Source organism: Lithobates pipiens, unplaced genomic scaffold, assembly GCF_037356315.1.
Source record: "Lithobates pipiens isolate NorthernLeopardFrog02 unplaced genomic scaffold, aLitPip1_a1.2 Scaffold_13, whole genome shotgun sequence".
In the NCBI taxonomy this organism is placed as follows: Eukaryota; Metazoa; Chordata; class Amphibia; order Anura; family Ranidae; genus Lithobates; species Lithobates pipiens.
Genome location: NW_027507718.1, coordinates 2,294,124 through 2,315,475, shown reverse-complemented (window position 1 = coordinate 2,315,475; position 21,352 = coordinate 2,294,124). Strand labels below are relative to the sequence as shown.

The 21,352-nt window shown below is 42.9% G+C and overlaps 1 protein-coding gene across 2 annotated transcripts in view; it reads right to left on the bottom strand.

Moving 5' to 3' along the window:
- Positions 1-21,352, bottom strand: part of CNTNAP4 (contactin associated protein family member 4) — a 524,353-nt gene that overhangs the window by 134,260 nt on the left and 368,741 nt on the right. For both annotated transcript variants that reach the window (XM_077474781.1, XM_077474782.1), the window contains one exon: positions 3,939-4,045. In XM_077474781.1, coding sequence (XP_077330907.1) covers positions 3,939-4,045 — 107 coding nt within the window. The remainder of the gene's footprint in view (positions 1-3,938; positions 4,046-21,352) is intronic.

The window sequence follows — 21,352 nt, the reverse complement described above, 5'->3', positions numbered from 1 at the left end:
CCAAGTAATCAAAATAACTAATTGGTCAGAGAATTGACAGTATCCAATGGTGTTGATTTCAGTAGAGACTAGGCAGGAGCTTTTCTAGGAAACTTTCCTTTGCTAAAATCTTTCAAATGTAGAGATGTGAAAAAAATTACAGCAAAAGTTTTTGGAACGTTAATTTTTTTTTGTGCTTAAACGATTCATTGTAACAAAGCATGTTAAAAATGCAAAGGTTGCTATTTTGACCCTGTTTGTTCCTATTGCCTAACAACAAAATGCACCAAAAACAAACATAAAAGAAAATGAGGGGAAAAAAATCTAAAAAATACTTTTTTTGTTGTTTCTTTTGTTTTTTCCATGTAAGTTATAGCATTTATTTAGCTTGCTATAAAATATTGCAAAACAAGGAAGTTGCATTACTTTTGACATGGAATAAAAAAACAAACACACAAACAGAAAAGTGCACTGAATGTACACCTGGAAAGCATAGTCGCTGTAGACTCGAAGGGGAAAATAAAAAAACAGCATTTTAGCTTGCACATGATTGGATGATAAAATTAGCAGAGCTCTCTCCTCATTTCAGATCTTCCCCTCAGATCTACAGTGACTGCACCTCCAAGTGCACCCCCAGCAAGGTATTCAAAAATAAAGAGTTAAACCCATCTAAAGTAAACATCTGAATTTGTCTTGATATTAGCCTCTTGAAATGTATGCAGCAGCACCTTGACAGGCAGAGGGACAGGCAGGACTGGAAGCCAATCAGGTACAGTATACTGCATGCATTTGTCTTAATAAGGACATGACAATATGAGGAGGAGAAAGCAGAGCAAGTAGAGCGATGACCTTATTGATCTGTATCTGCTCTTTCACTGCCCAGTCAGCAGTGCGAGCACACCACTGTATTCCTCAACTGTAAGTGGTGTCACCCATATGGTTGTACTTTGTGGCTAAACTGTGTAAATCTAAGGAGTGTTTTAAGGATTTGGAAGCATTTTTTTTCTTAACATTTAGGCAATTTTTGCCATTCTTATTCTCAAATCAGTGCATGTGAATCAAAATTTAACGACCGACGACTTCCTTCTGCCTCAAAAATAGACTTCACTGATCGACAATATATAAAATCGTCCATGGTATTTATCCTTTATATGTGGTAGAAGCATCAGTTGCCACAGATGGCTTTTGAGTGACACAGTATATGTGAAGAAGTCTGAATAAATAGGTACCTATGTGCTCAGTGCGTAGAAGCATTATCAAATGTCTCTTGGTCAGTGTTGTCCGGCAGGTGTACTACCATACTCTGTAATAAATAGGAACCGGGCTCAGCCAGACCAGACTGGGAACTGTAGGATTCAAGGATATTGGTCACTAGATTCAAGTCCACATCTACAGGAGCCAAACCCGACTTTTCTGGGCATACCTCTTCTCCAGAGCTATCATCATCGCAATCCTGGGGTTTAGGCTGTGATGCTGAATGCTAATTTTTTCTTTTCTTTTTGGCAAAACTTTTGCCAATGTTGGTGTGTGCCAGTTTTCTGTCCAATACATCCATATAGGAATGCAAGCTTTTTAAAGTGTCTGCACCAAGGAGTGAATCCTCATTGCCATCCTCATCATGTCAAAATCCTCCTCAGACTCTAGATCATCAGAATGCAGCTCTTCTGGACTTGGACCAAGTATTTTTTCCAAGGCGCTTGTAAATGAGTCAACAACAAATGTGACTGGAGCTTTAAAAGGAAACTAGGGAACCTCTGCTCCTTCATTTGAGGACACCTTTGAAATTAAAGCCTTCATGCTATTGGTTACTACAACCAAGTTGTAATTGTGGGCAGTGTCAAAGGTTGGTGGGAGCACAGTTTCCTTTGAACCTGCAGCATTCTGCAAGATCTGCTCCAACTTTTCTGGTGAAATGTCCAACTAGCTGTCATCTTCAACAAAATTAGCATATTATAGTTTAAAGTGGCACAATGCAGAATAAGTATACATATGACTAAACACATATCTGTACACCAACAGTGAATCGATAATGGTTAAATGTTCAGTCCAACTGACAGTTGGCCTGCCAAACATATGGAAGGCACAGGGGATGTCACCGTCACCTTCCTGCAGAGCTGGGAGGTCAAAATCCCATGAAAAAAGAGCCCATCATGAGCTGGATTTTTTGTTTCAATCATTTTTTTGGTATTTTTTTCAACAATAACACAAGTGTAATACGTGATGAAAAGACAACTTTGGCCCAACATATTAAGGAACTGGGTGCATTTCTAGATAAAGGATGACAAAGTCAAATAGTCCAATATCTCTCGGGTGTCATGAGTGGCTTCCCACTCATTGGTCGGGTAGTCAGGTTACTATAGATGTAAAATTCGAACAGTAGACCGTGAACCTGAATATCATTTGCATCATCTCCAACAGCTATTGCGTAATATGAAATAAAGTAAGTGTGAATAAATAATATGCACAGGGCATTCTGTACTTAACTTTGAACATATTAACTTCTGCCTGTTCCCTTATTTGGACTCATGCGAGCCCTTACACTTTGTATTTATTGACCAAGTCGCTCCGGACCAACAATGGATTAAAGGTTAATCTATCTTGTAGAAAGAATGGAGAAGGAAAGATGTGTGGGAGTAGAAAAAAAAACAGGGGGGGGGGAGAATTAGGTAAGATAAGAGAAAAACCCATAGACAAGGAGATGGGAAAAGACAGGAAGAAAGTGCTAGTGTCTATGTGCCAGGCTATGGCCCTGCTATACTGGGTGCTAGTTTCTCTCCCTCTAGATCAGATGGATTCTGACAGGTATTTTATCCATGGAATTGATGTTTTCTCAAAGTGGGCTAGCTTGTCCTGGTGGATAGCCACCATACGTTCATTGATCATGATCCATGTCACAAAAAAATACTTTTACATATGTTTGGGGTGTTTATTTTATTGTTATTTGTTATGAGACTATGCAGGATCAGGCATGCTGTGACTAAGAAAAAAAAGTATATGTATATGTTCAATAATATAAAAACAAACTGGGTCTTTGTCTAATTGATGATAACAAGTTGGTTTTGCAAGTTGGTATAGCTGCAGCAATGTGTACTGACCACCTTAACCCTGAATGCATATACATTGTGTCTGCAGTGCAGACCATTTGCTCTTTACTCCCTCCACTGCCCTGGTTCTAAACCCAATCCATCATTATTGCCGCTTTAACTTGTACCGGGTCAGCTGCTTGCTAAGGACAATAGGAAACTACTAAGCATCTCCCCAGTTTTTTAATGCCACGTACACACGACCAGACTTTTCGGCAGACTAGGTCCGATGGTCTTCCCGACAGACTTCTCAGCGGAGTTCCAACAGACTTCCACACGAATGGACTTGGCCACATAGTCAGTTCAAAAGTCCGTTCATTTTGAATGTGATGATGTAAGACAGGACTAAAAAAGGAAGTTCAATAGCCAGTAGCCAATAGCTTCCCTTGCGTCATATTTGGTCCGTCAGATCAACATACAGACTAACGGTTTTCCCCATAGGAATTGAGTCCATCGGACAGGTTTGAAACATGTTCTATTTCTAGGGCTGTCAGATTTTTATAACGAAAAACAATCGGATTAGCCCACACACGATCGGATTGTCAGACGGACTGATCCCGTCAGACCTCGTCTGCCAGAAGGTCCGGTCGTGTGTATGCGGCATAACACTTCTTCTGAAACAGCCCTGAAGGTTCTATAAACTCCATATTATTATTATTATTATTATTATTATTATTATTATTATTATTATTATTATTATAATACAGGATTTATACAGTGCCAACAGTTTACGTAGTGCTTTAAAACTTGAGGGTAGACAGTACAAATACAATACACTTTAATACAGTAGGAATTGGAGCCCTGCTCCCTAGAGCTTACAATCTAAGAGATTCTATATCTACCATAAGTCCAATCTCTTAAAACACCTATACTCACGATAATGACAAGTCCCTCCCATGTATCCAGTGTCAGAGCAGTTGCAGTAAAAATCACTCCATGTTTGTGAACATTTTCCTCCATGCTCGCAGTAGTTAGGAAAACATCTGAAAATATATAAAAAAAGATTAAAAAAATACTGATATCTATGCTGAGGTCAGCAACACTAGAAAAAGAAATACATTTTATTAGGATAATTTAGAATAATATTGGAATGTAACATATAAAAGTACTTAGTGAGGCTCATTAACAAGAATACAAGTGATAGCATATTTCAAAATTGCAGCTGTAAATGTCATTCTTGGCAATATTATGGTTCATAATTTAATACCCAATATAACACATAGTTAGTAATGATCCACATAGAGCAAATTGGTCCTCATTTTAGTCATGATTAACATCAGATCAATCACAGAAATTAATTACCAGCATAAAAATGACTATTAAAAATTATTAATAGATATAGATTTAGAAATTTCTCTTTAAATTGCTTCATTGCTTACTGCATTAGTCTGATTAGAAGTTCTGTTCTTTGCTAAATAGGAAATATTCTGTAATGGTTATTTCTAAGGTATTCCTGTCAAAAAAAGTGAATTCAAGTGATTATGTATTTCAAATGAATAAAATACTGAGCCCTCACATAATAATGGTGTTATACAAGAACATTCACAAGCCTAAATGTGAATATTAATAATACCTATAAATCATAGAGTTAGAGAAACAATAAAAGAAATGTATTTCTATAAAACAGTGACGTTTTTCAGATTTGTAAGAAAAAGATATGCAGCAAGCTCTATAGCAAGAGTTCTTAACTTGGGGTGGGATCCATACTCTCTAGGGATATAGAAATCAAATTATGGGGGTATGGAATTGTATCTCTTAATATATATAAAACAAAATTGAAACAAGATTCTCAGATTTTGTTATGAAATTATGATAATATTTCAGATGACATTTGCATACTATTATCAATAACTATGCCAAAATTCCATGTTCTTATTGCACAACAGTGAAAGCAAAAAATCTCACTACTTGTAGGCAACTTGTGTATTTGTATTTTGTATTTGTATTTTTATATAAATATTAAAAAATAATCCTAATAATTGTCTTTCTGCTGTTCTGGTTTTAGCTATGTATTTACGTATATGTCAGGTAACACCAAGCTATTTGCCATCTTTTAAAGTCAAACTGGTAAAACAGTATTGGTTGTGGTGATGATAATCTTAATAGTCTGATGATGGGAGTATGGGGAAATCCATAACAATCTACAGAACTCCTGCTCTAAGGTCTGTGAATTTACCAAAAAGCCACACCAAGCTAATCACTCTCGCTAAATACTAGTGTACAGGCTTGAATTGTATATTTTTGTAAAATTTTGCATCATTATTTTTCTGTGTTATTTTTCATTTTTTGTAACACAAGTTTTGGATTGCTAAGCCATGATAAGAACATGGTATTGAATTGGTTAACTTATCGGCTAACACCCCCATGGGGGAGGGTCTGGCTAGGTATAAATGACCAGTTCATAGATGAAACAAATAGGCTTTACTAAAGCACAATTTTTGTGTGAAACGTGTAAGCCGTCCCTTCCTTAGCTTAAACATGTAGTGCTTTTCATGTTCTTCATGGTTTTATGCGAATAAAGGCATTTGGATCCCAGTTTGGTGTGCAGCCTTTCCTTTCATTATTCAGACTGGAACTGTAGGGTTGAAGGAAAAGCTATCAAATATATAACGTGTATGCAACCAACAGTGGATGCTTAGCCTGTACAAAGAAATGACAGGCAGAGGAGCAGTTACAGTTTGCATAAATCTGCACACCCAGTGGTTACTAGGCATGTGCGCCGTCAATACATTTGTTTTGTTCCATTCTGTTCCGTTTCGTATTAGCCATTAAATCGTATTTCGTGATTCGTGTTCGAAATTCAATTTGGATTCGTCCGAAATATGAATTTTCATTAGGTTTGTTAACTTTTCGTAACAATTACGAATATTCGTTATGACGAGTTTATGATTATGAGGGGCTCTCACCATCCCTGTGCTGCACTCATTGTAATCGTAGTTAGCAAAAAATTCTTATTGTTATCCGATTATGAATCTCCCATCGACTACCAGTACCAGTCTCCCACTCCCATTTTAAAAAAAGGTAATTTTTCCAAACCTCAATCCTTAGCAGTAGAAGAAAACCTCTGATTGGTCAACAAAACACTAGTCACGTTTCCGTTGTAACGGAATTTGGATCCAAAATTCGTAAACAAAATTTTGTATTTTGTACAAAATTCGGAAGCATAGCAATTCGTATCTCCCGAATGTACGAATTTACGGAAATTTGTATGAATTTTCGATTCGTATGAAACTAATCAGACATGTCTAGTGGTTACCTGCGGCTAGGAATAAATGGTCAATCTTGAACATATTTGTCTGTGTTCAGGGTCACTCTATCCCTATTAGCAGGTAAGCACTCGTTGTGCAGATACATGCCAATAGTGACAGCCTGTCATTACAGCATACATTACAGGCTAAGTGGCCACTGCTGATCACATACACCTGTCATCATAGCCGCAAGAATCTACTGATTCTCGTTGCTGGAATCCGTTGTGTGTGCAGATAATCACCTGTGTGAAGATCCTTAAAGATCATAAAAAGACTCTAGAGTCGGGTTTATGTTGGTTTATAACAGCTTAGAAACATCTGCTGTTTTTTTTTATATTGCAAGTCTGGCAGCCTGCCAAGATTCTGGTGCTAAAAAAAAAAGTAATAGGGAAAGCGCTAAGGTTTCAAAGTACATTTTTCACAATGCTTACAGATACAGAGAAATATGGGGGCTTGTTTTAAAGTGCTTTTAATATTTGTTTTAAATATGTAAATATTTTAGCGTGCATGATGTGAGCACAGGTATACTTTTAAGTGACCAACACAAGCCTCAGTTTATGAAATGGCATTCATCCGATAATGTTTTTTTTTTTAAAGGAAAATGCCGCTATGAATAGCACCACCACCCTGAAGTGCTAGGAATGATATGTGTTCTTCCTCAATTAAAGGAAATGTATATTGCTGTAAAGGAGCCCTACTTGTATATAGATCTTCAGAGCCTTGCCTTTGTGTGACTTAAACCCCTTTCACACTGAGGAGGTTTTCATGCGTTTTAATGCTAGAAATAGTGCCTGTATTGCCTTGTACACACGACGCCAGACATTCCGACAACAAAATCCATCAGATTTTTTCCGATGGATTTTCTGCCAAATTTGTTTTGCATACAGACGGTCGGACAAAGTTGGTGGAAAATCCGATCGTTCTGAACTAGGTGGCGTTCGTTGCGTACGATGGGAATACGTAGAGGCTAGTAGCCAATAGCTTTGGTCTCGTAATTTAATCTAAGCATGTGTGGCACTTTGTCCATCGGAATTCTCTACAAATGATTGGAAAAAGTCTGATTAGATTTTGTTGTCGGACAATTTTAGATCCAGCTCTCAAACTTTTTCTGACGGAAAAAGTCCGATAGAGCCCGCACACGATAGGATTTTCCGACAACATAATTCGATCTGACCTTTTCTGTCGGAAAATCTGACCGTGTGTACAGGGCATAAAGCTCCTGAAAACCCCCTCCCTTTCATTTTAGTGTGACTTGCGGGACATTAAGAAAAGTCCTGCAAGCAGCATTTTTGGGGTAGTTTGGGAGCGCTGTATTTAGCGCTCTCAAAAAGGTCTGCCCATTGAAATTATTGGGCAGCGCTTTCAAAGCACGTCAAAGGTGATTCAGAAGCCCTGCAACACGGATGCTTTTAACCTCTTCTTTGGGGTTAAAAGTGCCCCGCTAGCAGCTGAAAAGCATCGCTTAAACAGTGCTAAAGCAGCCAAGGCCCCAGTGTGAAAGGGGTCTTATAGCTGCATATTTCCTTTATCAACACATAATACTGTTCACTGTTGAAAAGTTATATACAGTAGAATGTTGTGGTAACCTGTTGTGACCATACCTTTTATATTACAGATACAGTTCACTGTAATCTCTGTGATATAGCCTTGGAAGGTTTTCTGGCTGGATATTATTAGGGATGACTGACAGGTCATTGAGTTTACTGAAAATCAGTTATACTCCTATGTAATTGATCTTCCCTTTTGTTGTATTCAGCAGTGCTTTTGTATGAGGTCTACAATAATGGCAAACTGCAAAAGCATTGTATGATCATTCCTGTAACAATAACAATAATTAGTAAAATGGTTTGGATTCTTTGCTACCGTGGGTCCAAGGTAATGCTGTAGATTCATGGCCCTGGCATATTTTTTGTGAAGATTTGCTTAGAATAATTTATTTTAAGCCATAAGGTACTGACTGCATTACATTGAACTATTGCTAGCAGTCTTAGAAAGGCTTTTATTAAAGAATACATTTTTATTAAGATGTTTTGTTCCATACAGAAGAAAACAGAACAGAGTAAGTTCTTTATTGTAGGCACACATAACATAAGTATATAAATATCACTCTTTAACCACTTCAGCTCCGGAAGTTTTACCCCCCCCCCCCTTCATGATCAGGCCCTTTTGAGATATGGAACTGCATTACTTTAACTTACAAAACAATACATTTTACTTTCTGCTATAAAATATACCCAATATATATATTTTTTTAATCAAAATTCTTCATCAGTTTAGGCCAATATGTATTCTGCTACATGTTTTTGATGAAAAAAAAATCCCAATAACTATATTGATTGGTTTATAGTGTCTAAAAACTATGGGATATTTATTTATTTTACCCAGGAATGGCAGAGATACAGTGATCAGTGCTAAAAAATATGCACTGTCATTGTACTAATGATACTGGCAGGGGAAGGGATTAAGGGGGCAGGGGCGATCAAAGGGTTAAATGTATACCTAAATTGTGCATACTCACTGTGGGGTAGGTGCTTTGACTAGGGGAAGGCAAAGATCCATGTTCCTACTTAGCAGAAACGCAGGATCAATACCTTCCCCTCTGATGTAACTATGCAAACAAGGCAGATTGTCGTTCTGCCTCTGTACTGTGTAATTGCCGGGCGCTGGTGGACATAGAGTCAGCGGTACCTGCCACTGGGCTCCCACTGTGTATAATCATGGAGCAGATCATCGGCAGCACGCACACGCCGCACACCCAAAAGTGTCAGATCATGTACCCCCTCTGTTCACACTTACACATTTACTCTGTTAATGAGCCTGAGTCTGGATAACTACCTGTACTTTTTTAGGTTTGTTTTGGGATATTAATCAACGAAACTTTAATTCTGCCTACCTTGTTGTTTAATCATATATAGTATGTGCAGTAGTGATGGCCGAACGGTTCGCCCGGCGGTCGTTTCGCGGCGAATTTCCGACATTCGCGGTCCGCACGTTCGAACGCCTTTTTCCGTCGTTCGCCGCGGCGGACTTACGTGTTTAATGTATACAAGAGCTTTAACCTTTGGTGACACGTTTATCATGTGATACAGGACAGCCAATTGAGACATGACAGCACATGGACACTTGTACATTCCCCCTAACCTATAAATACACCCGATCCGGTGGCCATTTTACATTCTTTCTTCTGTTAAGATAGGGACAGGTTCCTGTGTGGAGTAGGGAGAGATAAACCACTAGCTATTTGGTACACAAAAGTTCTTTTCAGGACTGGTATAGGTGTTAGGTGTTGATAGGTTTGCTGTGCTGCTGATTCTTGCAGCAGCCTGAGTGTCTTTTGTTAGTTTAGAGAAAGGGAAAGGACGGTGTATGCTACAGGGACAGCCAGATTAGTCTTTCATCATCATCATCATCATCATCATCATTAGCTGTTACTATCAAGGTCCACAAAAGAGCTGTTCCAGTAACCACTAATCGTTCTCTTTTTTTGCCAATTTGTATAGGGACAGGAAGGAAGCAGTGTTGTCAGGCAGTGAGGGTAATTTTAAAGACTTGCTGTTATTATTAGTTCCACAAAGGTTCTTTTCAGGACTGGTATCAGTGGTACAGTAATAGGCTTGTACATGTATAATATTCTTTCTTCCAAATATAGAAAGGATATTATACTTGACTGCTGCCCTTCTGCTGCAGTCTGCTAAACATTCACAACTCACTTGTTCCACAAAAGTTCTTATAAGGACTGGTAACTTGGTATAGGGTGCTACGGTACATAGGCTTGAGTGCGGTACAGTCTGCTGTTCTGTAAGGACCGCTATCGGTCCACAATAGATAGGGTTGACGTGCACCACTGCTGACCGCTGCCCTATACTGCAGCAGTCCTTCAGCGGTATAGGGACTGACGTACAGTCTGCTAATCACTAACACACAACCTGCTTGTTCCACAAAAGTTCTTATAAGGACTGGTAACTTGGTATAGGGTGCTACGGTACATAGGCTTGAGTGCGGTACAGTCTGCTGTTCTGTAAGGACCGCTATCGGTCCACAATAGATAGGGTTGACGTGCACCACTGCTGACCGCTGCCCTATACTGCAGCAGTCCTTCAGCGGTATAGGGACTGACGTACAGTCTGCTAAACACTAATACACAACCTGCTTGGTCCACAAAAGTTCTTATAAGGACTGGTAACTTGGTATAGGGTGCTACGGTACATAGGCTTGAGTGCGGTACAGTCTGCTGTTCTGTAAGGACCGCTATCGGTCCACAATAGATAGGGTTGACGTGCACCACTGCTGACCGCTGCCCTATACTGCAGCAGTCCTTCAGCGGTATAGGGACTGACGTACAGTCTGCTAAACACTAATACACAACCTGCTTGGTCCACAAAAGTTCTTATAAGGACTAGTAACTTGGTATAGGGTGCTACGGTACATAGGCTTGAGTGCGGTACAGTCTGCTGTTCTGTAAGGACCGCTATCGGTCCACAATAGATAGGGTTGACGTGCACCACTGCTGACCGCTCACCTATACTGCAGCAGTCCTTCAGCGGTATAGGGACTGACGTACAGTCTGCTAATCACTAACACACAACCTGCTTGTTCCACAAAAGTTCTTATAAGGACTGGTAACTTGGTATAGGGTGCTACGGTACATAGGCTTGAGTGCGGTACAGTCTGCTGTTCTGTAAGGACCGCTATCGGTCCACAATAGATAGGGTTGACGTGCACCACTGCTGACCGCTGCCCTATACTGCAGCAGTCCTTCAGCGGTATAGGGACTGACGTACAGTCTGCTAAACACTAATACACAACCTGCTTGGTCCACAAAAGTTCTTATAAGGACTGGTAACTTGGTATAGGGTGCTACGGTACATAGGCTTGAGTGCGGTACAGTCTGCTGTTCTGTAAGGACCGCTATCGGTCCACAATAGATAGGGTTGACGTGCACCACTGCTGACCGCTGCCCTATACTGCAGCAGTCCTTCAGCGGTATAGGGACTGACGTACAGTCTGCTAAACACTAATACACAACCTGCTTGGTCCACAAAAGTTCTTATAAGGACTGGTAACTTGGTATAGGGTGCTACGGTACATAGGCTTGAGTGCGATACAGTCTGCTGTTCTGTAAGGACCGCTATCGGTCCACAATAGATAGGGTTGACGTGCACCACTGCTGACCGCTCACCTATACTGCAGCAGTCCTTCAGCGGTATAGGGACTGACGTACAGTCTGCTAAACACTAATACACAACCTGCTTGGTCCACAAAAGTTCTTATAAGGACTGGTAACTTGGTATAGGGTGCTACGGTACATAGGCTTGAGTGCGGTACAGTCTGCTGTTCTGTAAGGACCGCTATAGGTCCACAATAGATAGGGTTGACGTGCACCACTGCTGACCGCTCACCTATACTGCAGCAGTCCTTCAGCGGTATAGGGACTAAGAGTTTTGTCACAGGGTCATTTAAAAAATGACATGCAGAGGAAGAGGCAGGCCCTTCCGCAGGGGTGGTAGGGGTAGGGCAGGAGCAACAGGCTTGAGCCAAAGTGGGAAGTTGCAGAAGGTGCGTTCAATTACTTTAAAGGATGCACCAGACTTGGTTGAGTGGCTCGCTCAGCCTTACTCTTCTGCACCCTCCTCATCCTCTCGATCTGCACCCTCTTCTTCACTCTCTGCTATGTGCACCCCCAAAGACACTACCACCAACAACACGACCACCACCACCACCACCACATACCTTCCGCTTGAGTCACTGGAATTATATTCCGATCCATATCAAGAGGACATTTCTGATGCGCAGCCACTCTTGGTATTGGATCAGGAAGAGGAGGTAGCAACAAGCGCTACTCAGCAGTCTGACGCCAGTACCCAGATCAGCCCAAGGAGGAGGTTGGTCCCCGGTGTTGCTGCCTACTCCGAGATCTCTACTTATAGCGGTGGGGAAGGTGACGTTGATGATGACGTGTCTAGTGATGTCACGTGGGTGCCCACAAGAGAGGAAGAGGAGGGGAGTTCAGAGGGAGATATGGACCAGCAGATAGGGAGGAGAAGCAGCAATGACTTACATTGCACAGCAGGGACAAAGCAGACTGCAAATGTATCAGGAGCGAGTCATCGACCATGTACGGTCACATCTGGCGCTCCCAGGACACCGGCACATGGCTCCGCAGTGTGGGCTTTTTTTAACGTGTCCGCTGCTGACAATAGCGTTGCCATCTGCAATCTTTGCAGTCAACGCGTTAGTCGCGGTAAGCCCAATACTCACCTAGGGACGACCGCCTTAAGAAGGCACATGAGCAGCCATCACCGAGCCCAGTGGGAGCAACGGAACACACAAAGCCACACTGCAGGCTCTCACCGTCCAGCCTCGTCTTCTACTTCTCCTTCTCCTCTCTCCTCACAATTGTCCTCCACTCCACCTTCCATCACGCCAAGCTCACATTTTTCTGCAAAAAGGCAGGCTTCCGTGGGCCTAATGTTTGAGCGTAAAAAAATGATGATGCCGGATAACCCTCTTGCCCAACGGTTGGCGGCTGGCTTGTCAGAACTCATAGCCCGCCAACTACTGCCATATAAACTGGTGGACTCGGAGGCCTTTCGCAAATTTGTGGCCATTGGAACACCACAATGGAAGGTCCCAGGAAGGAAGTATTTCTCAGAGAAGGGCATCCCAGAGCTATATGGCCATGTTCAGCGGCAAGTGAATGTATCTCTGGCACACAGTGTCGGTGCCAAGATACATCTGACCACAGACACGTGGTCTAGCAAACACGGGCAGGGAAGGTATATCAGTTTTACTGCCCACTGGGTGAACCTTCTGACGGCCGTCAAGCATGTAACCCGTGGCACCCGTGTAGATTTGGTTTTACCGCCACGGATTGCATGCAGGCCTGACTCTTCTTCTCCTCCTCCTACTCCATCCTCCTCCCTCTCCTCCTCAGCTGCCTCCTCCTTTTCCGCTGCTAGCGTCTCTTCCACTGCACCGCCCAAGCTCCCCAGAACCTATTCCACATGCCAGGTGAGACGTTGCCATGCCGTGCTGCGTCTGTTGTGCCTGGAAGCAAAGAGCCACACTGGCCCGGCACTCCTTTCAGCTTTGCGTTCACAGGCAGATGAGTGGCTAACACCGCTCAATTTGACAGTTGGTAAAGTGGTGTGTGACAACGGTGCCAATCTGCTTAGCGCATTGAAACAGGGCAAAATCACGCACGTGCCGTGCATGGCACACGTCTTAAACTTGGTCGTGCAGCGATTCCTTGTCAAATACCCTGGGGTCCAGGACATCTTGCGGCAGGCAAGGAAAATCTCGGCCCATTTCAGAAGATCTTACACGGCCATGGCTCGCCTTGCTGACATTCAGCGGCGACACCATCTGCCGGTCAGACGTCTTATTTGCGATTGCCCGACGCGATGGAACTCAACCTTCTATATGCTTGATAGGCTGCTCCAGCAGAAACGTGCAGTTAACGTCTACCTGTATGAACTCTGCGAAAGAAACGGTTCTGGGGAGCTGGGTTTTTTTTCACCGCGCCAGTGGCTGCTCATGCGCGACACATGCAGACTTCTGCGGCCATTTGAGGAGATCACCAAACTGGTCAGTCGCAGCCATGGCGCCATCAGTGACATGGTACCTTATGCCTTCTTTCTGGAGCGTGCATTGCGTCGTGTCATTGATCAGGCTGTGGAGGAGCAGGAGCGGGAAGATGAGGAAGTCGCAATGCTGGATGAATTCCCAGGGGGGGCTACTCTATCTGAGACAAGTCAACAACAGGAGTCTGATGAGGAGTCAGAGGAGGATGGTGCCGGGGCGGATGAGCAGGAGCAAGAAGAGCATGCTTTAAACCTTTCTGGGATCCCTGTTGTGCGAGGATGGGGAGAGGAGAATGAAGAGGACGACATTATCCTGGATGATGAGCAGGAGCCAGGCCACCACACCGCTTCCACTTTAGTGCAAATGGGGGCCTTCATGCTCCAGTGTTTTAATAGGGACCCCCGTATAAAAAGCATGAGGGTCAAGGACCAGTACTGGGTGGCAACGTACTTAGACCCCCGGTACAAACACAAAATGGCGGAAATGTTACCGCCGTCGCAGAGGGCTGTCAGAATGCAGCACTTCCAGGCCTTGCTTCGAGAAATGCTGCATTCTGCTTTTGCGTGCGCTGGCAGAGGAGCAATTCCCACTCCCAGAGAAGGATTTGCGGGTACCAATCCAACAGCGCCTGCAAGAAGAGGCCGGTTTGAAGATGTGTTGGTGACTTCGGATATGAGGTCATTCTTTCAGCCGACCCATCGACAGGTGTCATCCGGATCCAGCATCAGGGAACGCCTAGACCGTCAGGTGTCCGACTACATTGGGTTAACGGCCGATGTGGACGCTCTGAGGAGTGATGAACCCCTAGACTACTGGGTGGGCAGGCTTGACCTCTGGCCAGAGCTTGCCCAATTTGCAATCGAACTGTTGGCTTGCCCCTCATCCAGTGTCCTGTCCGAAAGGACGTTCAGCGCAGCAGGGGGGATTGTGACCGATAAGCGTACTCGCCTAGCTCACCACAGTGTTAACTACCTCACATTTCTAAAAATGAATGAGGCATGGATCTCGGAGGAATTCAACACATGTGACCAGTAGACCATGTATATGTCTATAAACTATTTTTTTAATCAAGCACACAGACCTTCTTAATTCATTTGGCTCACTTCCTTGACCCAAAAAAGCACACCGTACTATATGCCCCTACCCTCCTCTTTGAAGAGGTTGAGCGGTGTCATATTTCTACTGGGGCTGCTTATGATATCCCTGTGCTGTGCTGACTTCCTCCTGGGGGTTCTTATTATGAAGGGATCACACTATCCCTGTGCTGTGCTGACTTCCTCCTGGGGGTTCTTATTATGAGGGGATCACACCATCCCTGTGCTGTGCTGACTTCCTCCTGGGGCTGCTTACGGTGCTGCTGTCAGTGCTGTATGTCACGGTGCTGCTGTCAGCGCTGTATGTCACGGTGCTGCTGTCAGCGCTGTATGTCACGGTGCTGCTGTCAGCGCTGTATGTCACGGTGCTGCTGTCAGCGCTGTATGTCACGGTGCTGCTGTCAGCGCTGTATGTCACGGTGCTGCTGTCAGCGCTGTATGTCACGGTGCTGCTGTCAGCGCTGTATGTCACGGTGCTGCTGTCAGCGCTGTATGTCACGGTGCTGCTGTCAGCGCTGTATGTCACGGTGCTGCTGTCAGCGCTGTATGTCACGGTGCTGCTGTCAGCGCTGTATGTCACGGTGCTGCTGTCAGTGCTCTGTATTACGGTGCTGCTGTCAGATGCCTCTATCACGGTGCATGTGTCATTCCGGTATGTCACGCTGCTGGTGATCATCTCCTGCACCCTCTTCTTTGCCTACCCTGGTCCCTGACCTTCCCTCTCCTCCATTGCCTTCATTAACTCCATAGTCCTGAATTGTTAGAACAATTTCCCAAATAAAATAAAAATGCTTGTAGTTATCGATCCCAAATTCACCTCATACATGTATTATGTCATTGTCCAGATGGTGGGACTACGTTTTACCCCCTAATAATTACCACGTGGCCGCAAATTCGACATGAAGGTTTGCAAAGTTCGCCTCCCATTGAAGTCAATGGGGCCCGCGGCGAACGGTCGGTTTCGCGAACGTTTGGGTCCGTTCGCATTTCGCGTTCGCGAAACGTCCCGTCGGAAGTTCGTCCATCACTAATGTGCAGCAATAGTGCTGTATGTTTTGAACAACCTCTATAACACAGTTTATTCTTGGTTATTCAGCCTAAAGAAATCAAAGTGTGCAGCTAAGTGTCACTTCCCTGCTTCACCTACTTTACTCACATCCATCTTATTCCCAAGATATTTACTACAATTTAAAATTTTCATGTTCAACCAATCTTTGTTTTAGCTGACTATGAGTATATGAAAAACCCTTTTCTCAGATTCTTATATATATATATATATATATATATATATATATATATATATATATATATATATATACATATATACACACACACACACCTGAGATGATTATATAACCTCTATAGTACATTTTAAGCATTGGATACCTTGTTTTTCTTTAAAGCAGCATTCCTTTAAAAAAATAACTTAAAACTTTTATAACATCTCTTCCTTCCTTACAAAAATGGCACCTGCCAATAAGCCCTATGAAACTTATGACATTTTGTAAAAACGAGAGCTATACATTATATTTTTCCGTTAAATGGATAAATCTATTTTATTGGGCCTTTGCAATACAATTAAGAAGAGATTTCAAGGACAAACTCTTTTTCCTAAGGGCTGAACTGAGTTAAAACAGATTTTTCCAAGTTGAAAAGTTGGTTTAAGGATCTAATAAAAGTCAAGGGAGATTTAGTGTAAACATAGGATGAAGAGAAAAAGCAATTTTCAACTCACTTTAAGGTCATAAGGATATTATTGATGTGTAAAGCTAAGAAAACGGTACCAAGAATTAAAAAAAAAAAAACTTAACTTGCAACAGAATGGTGTCAAGAACTGACTCAGGTTTACTTTCAAAGCTTAGAGAAAGAAAGTGAGTGTTAAGAGGAAGCACTTTACACAAAAGTTATACAAAAACACAACTTTGTTTCTGTCAATGGAGAATCATTCCTGCTCTAGAATGAATGCAGCAATCTTGCTCTATAAACACAATCAGAAGCCAGTTAATGTTTAATAAATTTGCCAGTGCAAGAAATTGTAATTAAGCTGTACTCGTAATTTTTTACAGGAGCTGTGTATATATTCCAGGTTCCAATAAGCCCCCTGCCTGCGGACCCCCATAACCTCTGCCCAGAGTTGTGGGAATGAGGCCCTTGTCCCCAACGGGACAAGGTGCTTTGAGGTGGGGGCAGAGCCTCCCATGCCCCAAAGCACCCCCCATGTTGAGGGCATGTGGCCTGGTATGACTGAGGAGAAGAGGGCACTCGTTCGCCCCCTGCCCCTTTTCTGGCCTGCCAAGCTGCACTCTCGGATAAGGGTTTGATAGTCTGGTATAGATTTTGGGGGCCCCACGCCATTTAAAAAAAAAATGTACCACACCCAAAGAGCCTGGTACTAATTGGGGGGCACCACACGCAGTTTTTTTTGTCAAAAAAACACACTCCCTCACCAAGTACATAGGACCTTAAATCATAAAGACCTTTGTTTTTTCAAACATCTCCTTATAATGATCCCACAAAAGTATTACAGAGAGGACTTCTACCCCCTCAGAACGTCAATCCTTACATTCTTACACAAATGGCCAAAATCACTGAAGGTAATTACTGGCTTTGCAAACAGGAACAAATGATTGAGGTCGGCGACAGCCTGTCATTGCAGTACATGGGCTTGGAGGCTGCTGCTATCTCACAGCTGTCAATCCCAGCAGCAAGAATCAGTAGTAGTTGCCACTGGGGTTCACAAAATGACAAAACACCCATGTGAACTGAGCTTAATGATAGGTCTGAATCTAATTTATACCGATACCTATTCTTATGTCTGGTATACATGTCTAGAATATATTTCTTCTGTTATATTACTTTTCCTAATATAAAACTGTGATAATAAAAGATCTGTGCTATTAACAAATGTGTATTCTTATGTCATGATGAGTCTTCTCAGTAGTGAATAGATGTGATGTATTCTGTACTATTTACATACTAATAGTTGTAAATATTTCAAACAAAATTTCAAGCTCACAAACTATATCTTGTATTTTTATGTGCCATACACATCCACAAAAATGCATTAGAGTATAATACAAATTCCATTTCTCCACGTGACATTTTTGATTTATGTGAGAGAGGTCTGCATTCAAGTTAACATTTGGTGACAACATTAGCAGGGTTTGCAGGTTTGGATGCTAGTATGAAAGCTATTAATCAAGTTGGTCAGGCCTTTCCTAAGGGTGACACCGCAAACTCTTTTACTATAATGAGTTTCCTTCTGATGCTCCTGCTATTTCATTTATGGTACTTCATTATAAGCTCACACATTAAATACATATTTTGTCACAGATAGATATGAGGAACTGTTGCCATGGACAGATATCCATTTTGTTTGCCAGCACTGAACGTAGTGTATGGCAAAAAAAAACTACACTATTCTATATAGCCAAAATTTATATACTATAATGTATGTCTTTTATGTAGCGCCGGCTCCTGAAGAGCACGCGATATGTGTTTTTTTCTATTTAAAATTCCTAAAGCCACAGTTGGGTTTAGGGTCAATTATACCAAATTATGATTTCAGTACCAGTCTAGCTGGATTGCACTGGGTTCTGCTTGGCCACAGGTGTCGCTGTCACCACTGACAAGTGTGAGAACATAGTTTAGCTAGGCGTATTGAGTGCCATCCTTTTTCGGAACAAGCTCAGTGGGAGTGTCATCTTGCTGTGAATTCTGGGAAAGGGTACTTAAGGTACTGACATCACGTGCTTCTGGGTTCCGGTCCAGAAGATCTTTCTGTCTGTTTGGTCCTGGTCCTCCTGACCAGCCCCCATGGCCCTCATGGTCTGGGGTGCGGATCAATCCAATTCCGAGTCTCGGGGCTGGCTAGCCCGAGGCAAAGTAACTGGGAGAAGGATTCAAAGGTGGTCCGGTGCCATCTCATCTGTGGAGAGGCCCAGCAACTGGAGAAGCAACCAGGGGAGGACTCAGGGGAGCAATCTACACTCATACGGTATCGCCGGACCAGCTGCGAGATACTGGTACTATATGATAGCTCTCTAAATTTATTTACATCCTTCAGTTACATTCAAGTCTGTGGCAGAGACTTTGTTCAAGTGTTCTACATACAGGTTTGTGGCAGAGACTTTGCTTTACTTAAACACTCTATCGGCTGCTAAGCCTAGTGAGGGGAGGTCTATCCGGTATCTGTGATGCCGCGTACACACAGGCGGACTGTATGACCTACTTAGTCCGCCGAAACACATTTCAGCGGACAGTCCGCTCGTGTGTGGGCTTCAGCGGACTTTTTCAGCGTGCAGTCCGGCGTACTAAGTATTTCGGATTTTTCGAAATACTGTCCGTCGTACTTGCATTTCGGCAGACAATCCGCCCGTGTGTATGCCAGTCCGCCGTACTTTTGAAATGAGCGGACTTTTCCCGCCCGGAGAAAAGTCCGCTCATTTCGAGCGGGTATCCAGGTAGCCGGCGAAGGAGACGTCGCTGGCCCCGCCGCCTGGTATGGACTTAAAGGGGAACCCCAAGGCCGAAAAAAATTGGCGTGGGGGTCCCCCCCAAGTCCACAACAGACCCTTGTCCGAGCACGCTTCCCCTTTAAGCCCATACCAGGCGGCGGGGTCAGCGACGTCTCCTTCGCGGGCCCCGCCTACCTGGAGACGCGCTCGAAATGAGCGGACTTTCCTCCGCGTGTGTGGGCGAGTCCGTTCATTTCAAAAGTAGGGCGGATAGTATGGCGGACTTAGTACGCCGTATTAGTCCGCTCAAAAAGTGTTGTGTGTGGTCAAGTCCGTTCATTCGAAAGTATGACGGACTGTCCGTCGGATTGTATGACGGACTAAGTAGGCCATACAGTCCGCCCGTGTGTACGCGGCTTGAGAATCCAGTTGTGAGCAGTAAATCTCTGGAGAGAGACTTCCTATCTTTTGCAGTTCCAAAAGTACCTAAACTTCCTACCAAACCCTCTATACTTCATTGAGAGACTGTTCTGTCTACTTGTTGTCAAATAAATATCCCAAAAGAGGATCCAGTGTCAGTTTCTGCAGTTCTTTGGGCCATCTACCTTGGGAAACTCCTAGATGTACACAAGGTCAAGAAGGTAACGGTAAGCCCAATCAAACCAGCCGCTCCTTCGGGGATCAGTGCTACATTTAGTTTTCTGTTTGTAAACTAAGTACATTTTCTGCAAGCTCAGAAAAAATCCTGTTGATCCTGCTAGAACTGTAGTTGTAACTTCATGTGCACTAAACTGAGGTCTAAAACAATGTTATTTGCCTTTTCAGGTGTCTTCCATGAACTATAGAACACTTTCTGCTCAGGTGATAGGAATAAGTAGAAGGGGAATGTGTTTGTAGTCCACATTGACAGACCAGCCTTGATGGACAATGAGGTTCCTCATAGATAAATAGATAGATGGTGCCACTACATCTAGGGACAGGTAAGCTGCAAATATATTCTACAATATATTACATATGTGCTTTTGGGTTTAAATACTTTTTAACCACTTCAATACACGCCCATTGTCATATGACGTCCACAGATGGGATCTCCCATCTTGGGCGGGAGTCATATGACATCCTGGGCTTCCCGGCTGTCTGGGGGGCACTCGCCTGCCCCCGCAGTGTCACTATGCACCCAATACACATGCCCGGCAGCCGCTATGTCCGCTGGGCACCCCTGATTGCCCGTTAACTGAGCAGGACCGTGGATCTGTGTGTGTAAACACACAGATCCATATCCTGTCAGAGGACAGGAGACCGATTATGTGATCCTAGTTCAGAGGAACACCGATCGGTCTCCTCCCCTTGTGAGTTCCTTCCCCCTACAGTTAGAATCACTCCCTAGGACACACCGTTAACCCTTTGATCACCCCCTAGTGTTAACCCCTTCCCTGCCAGTGACATTTATATAGTAATCAATGCATTTTTATAGCATGGATAAATGCCAATGGTCCCCAAATTATGTCAAAAGTGTCCAATGTGTCCACCACAATAATGCAGTCACAATAAAAATCGCAGATCACTGCCATTACTAGTAAAAAAAAAAAAAAAAAAAAAGGTCATAAAACTATCCCCTATTTTGTAGATGCTGTAACTTTGGCGCAAACCAACCAATATATGCTTATTGCGATTTTTTTACCAAAAATATGTAGAAGAATACTGAAACTGAGGACATTTTTTTTTTAATTTGTGATATTTATTATAGCAAAAAGTGAAAAAAAAATTATTTTTTTCAAACTTATCACTATTCTTTTGTTTATAGCGCAAAAAATAAAAACCGCAGAGGTGATCAAATGCCACCAAAAGAAAGCTCTATTTGTGGGAAAAAAAATGATAAAATGTGGGTACAGCATCGCATGGCTGTG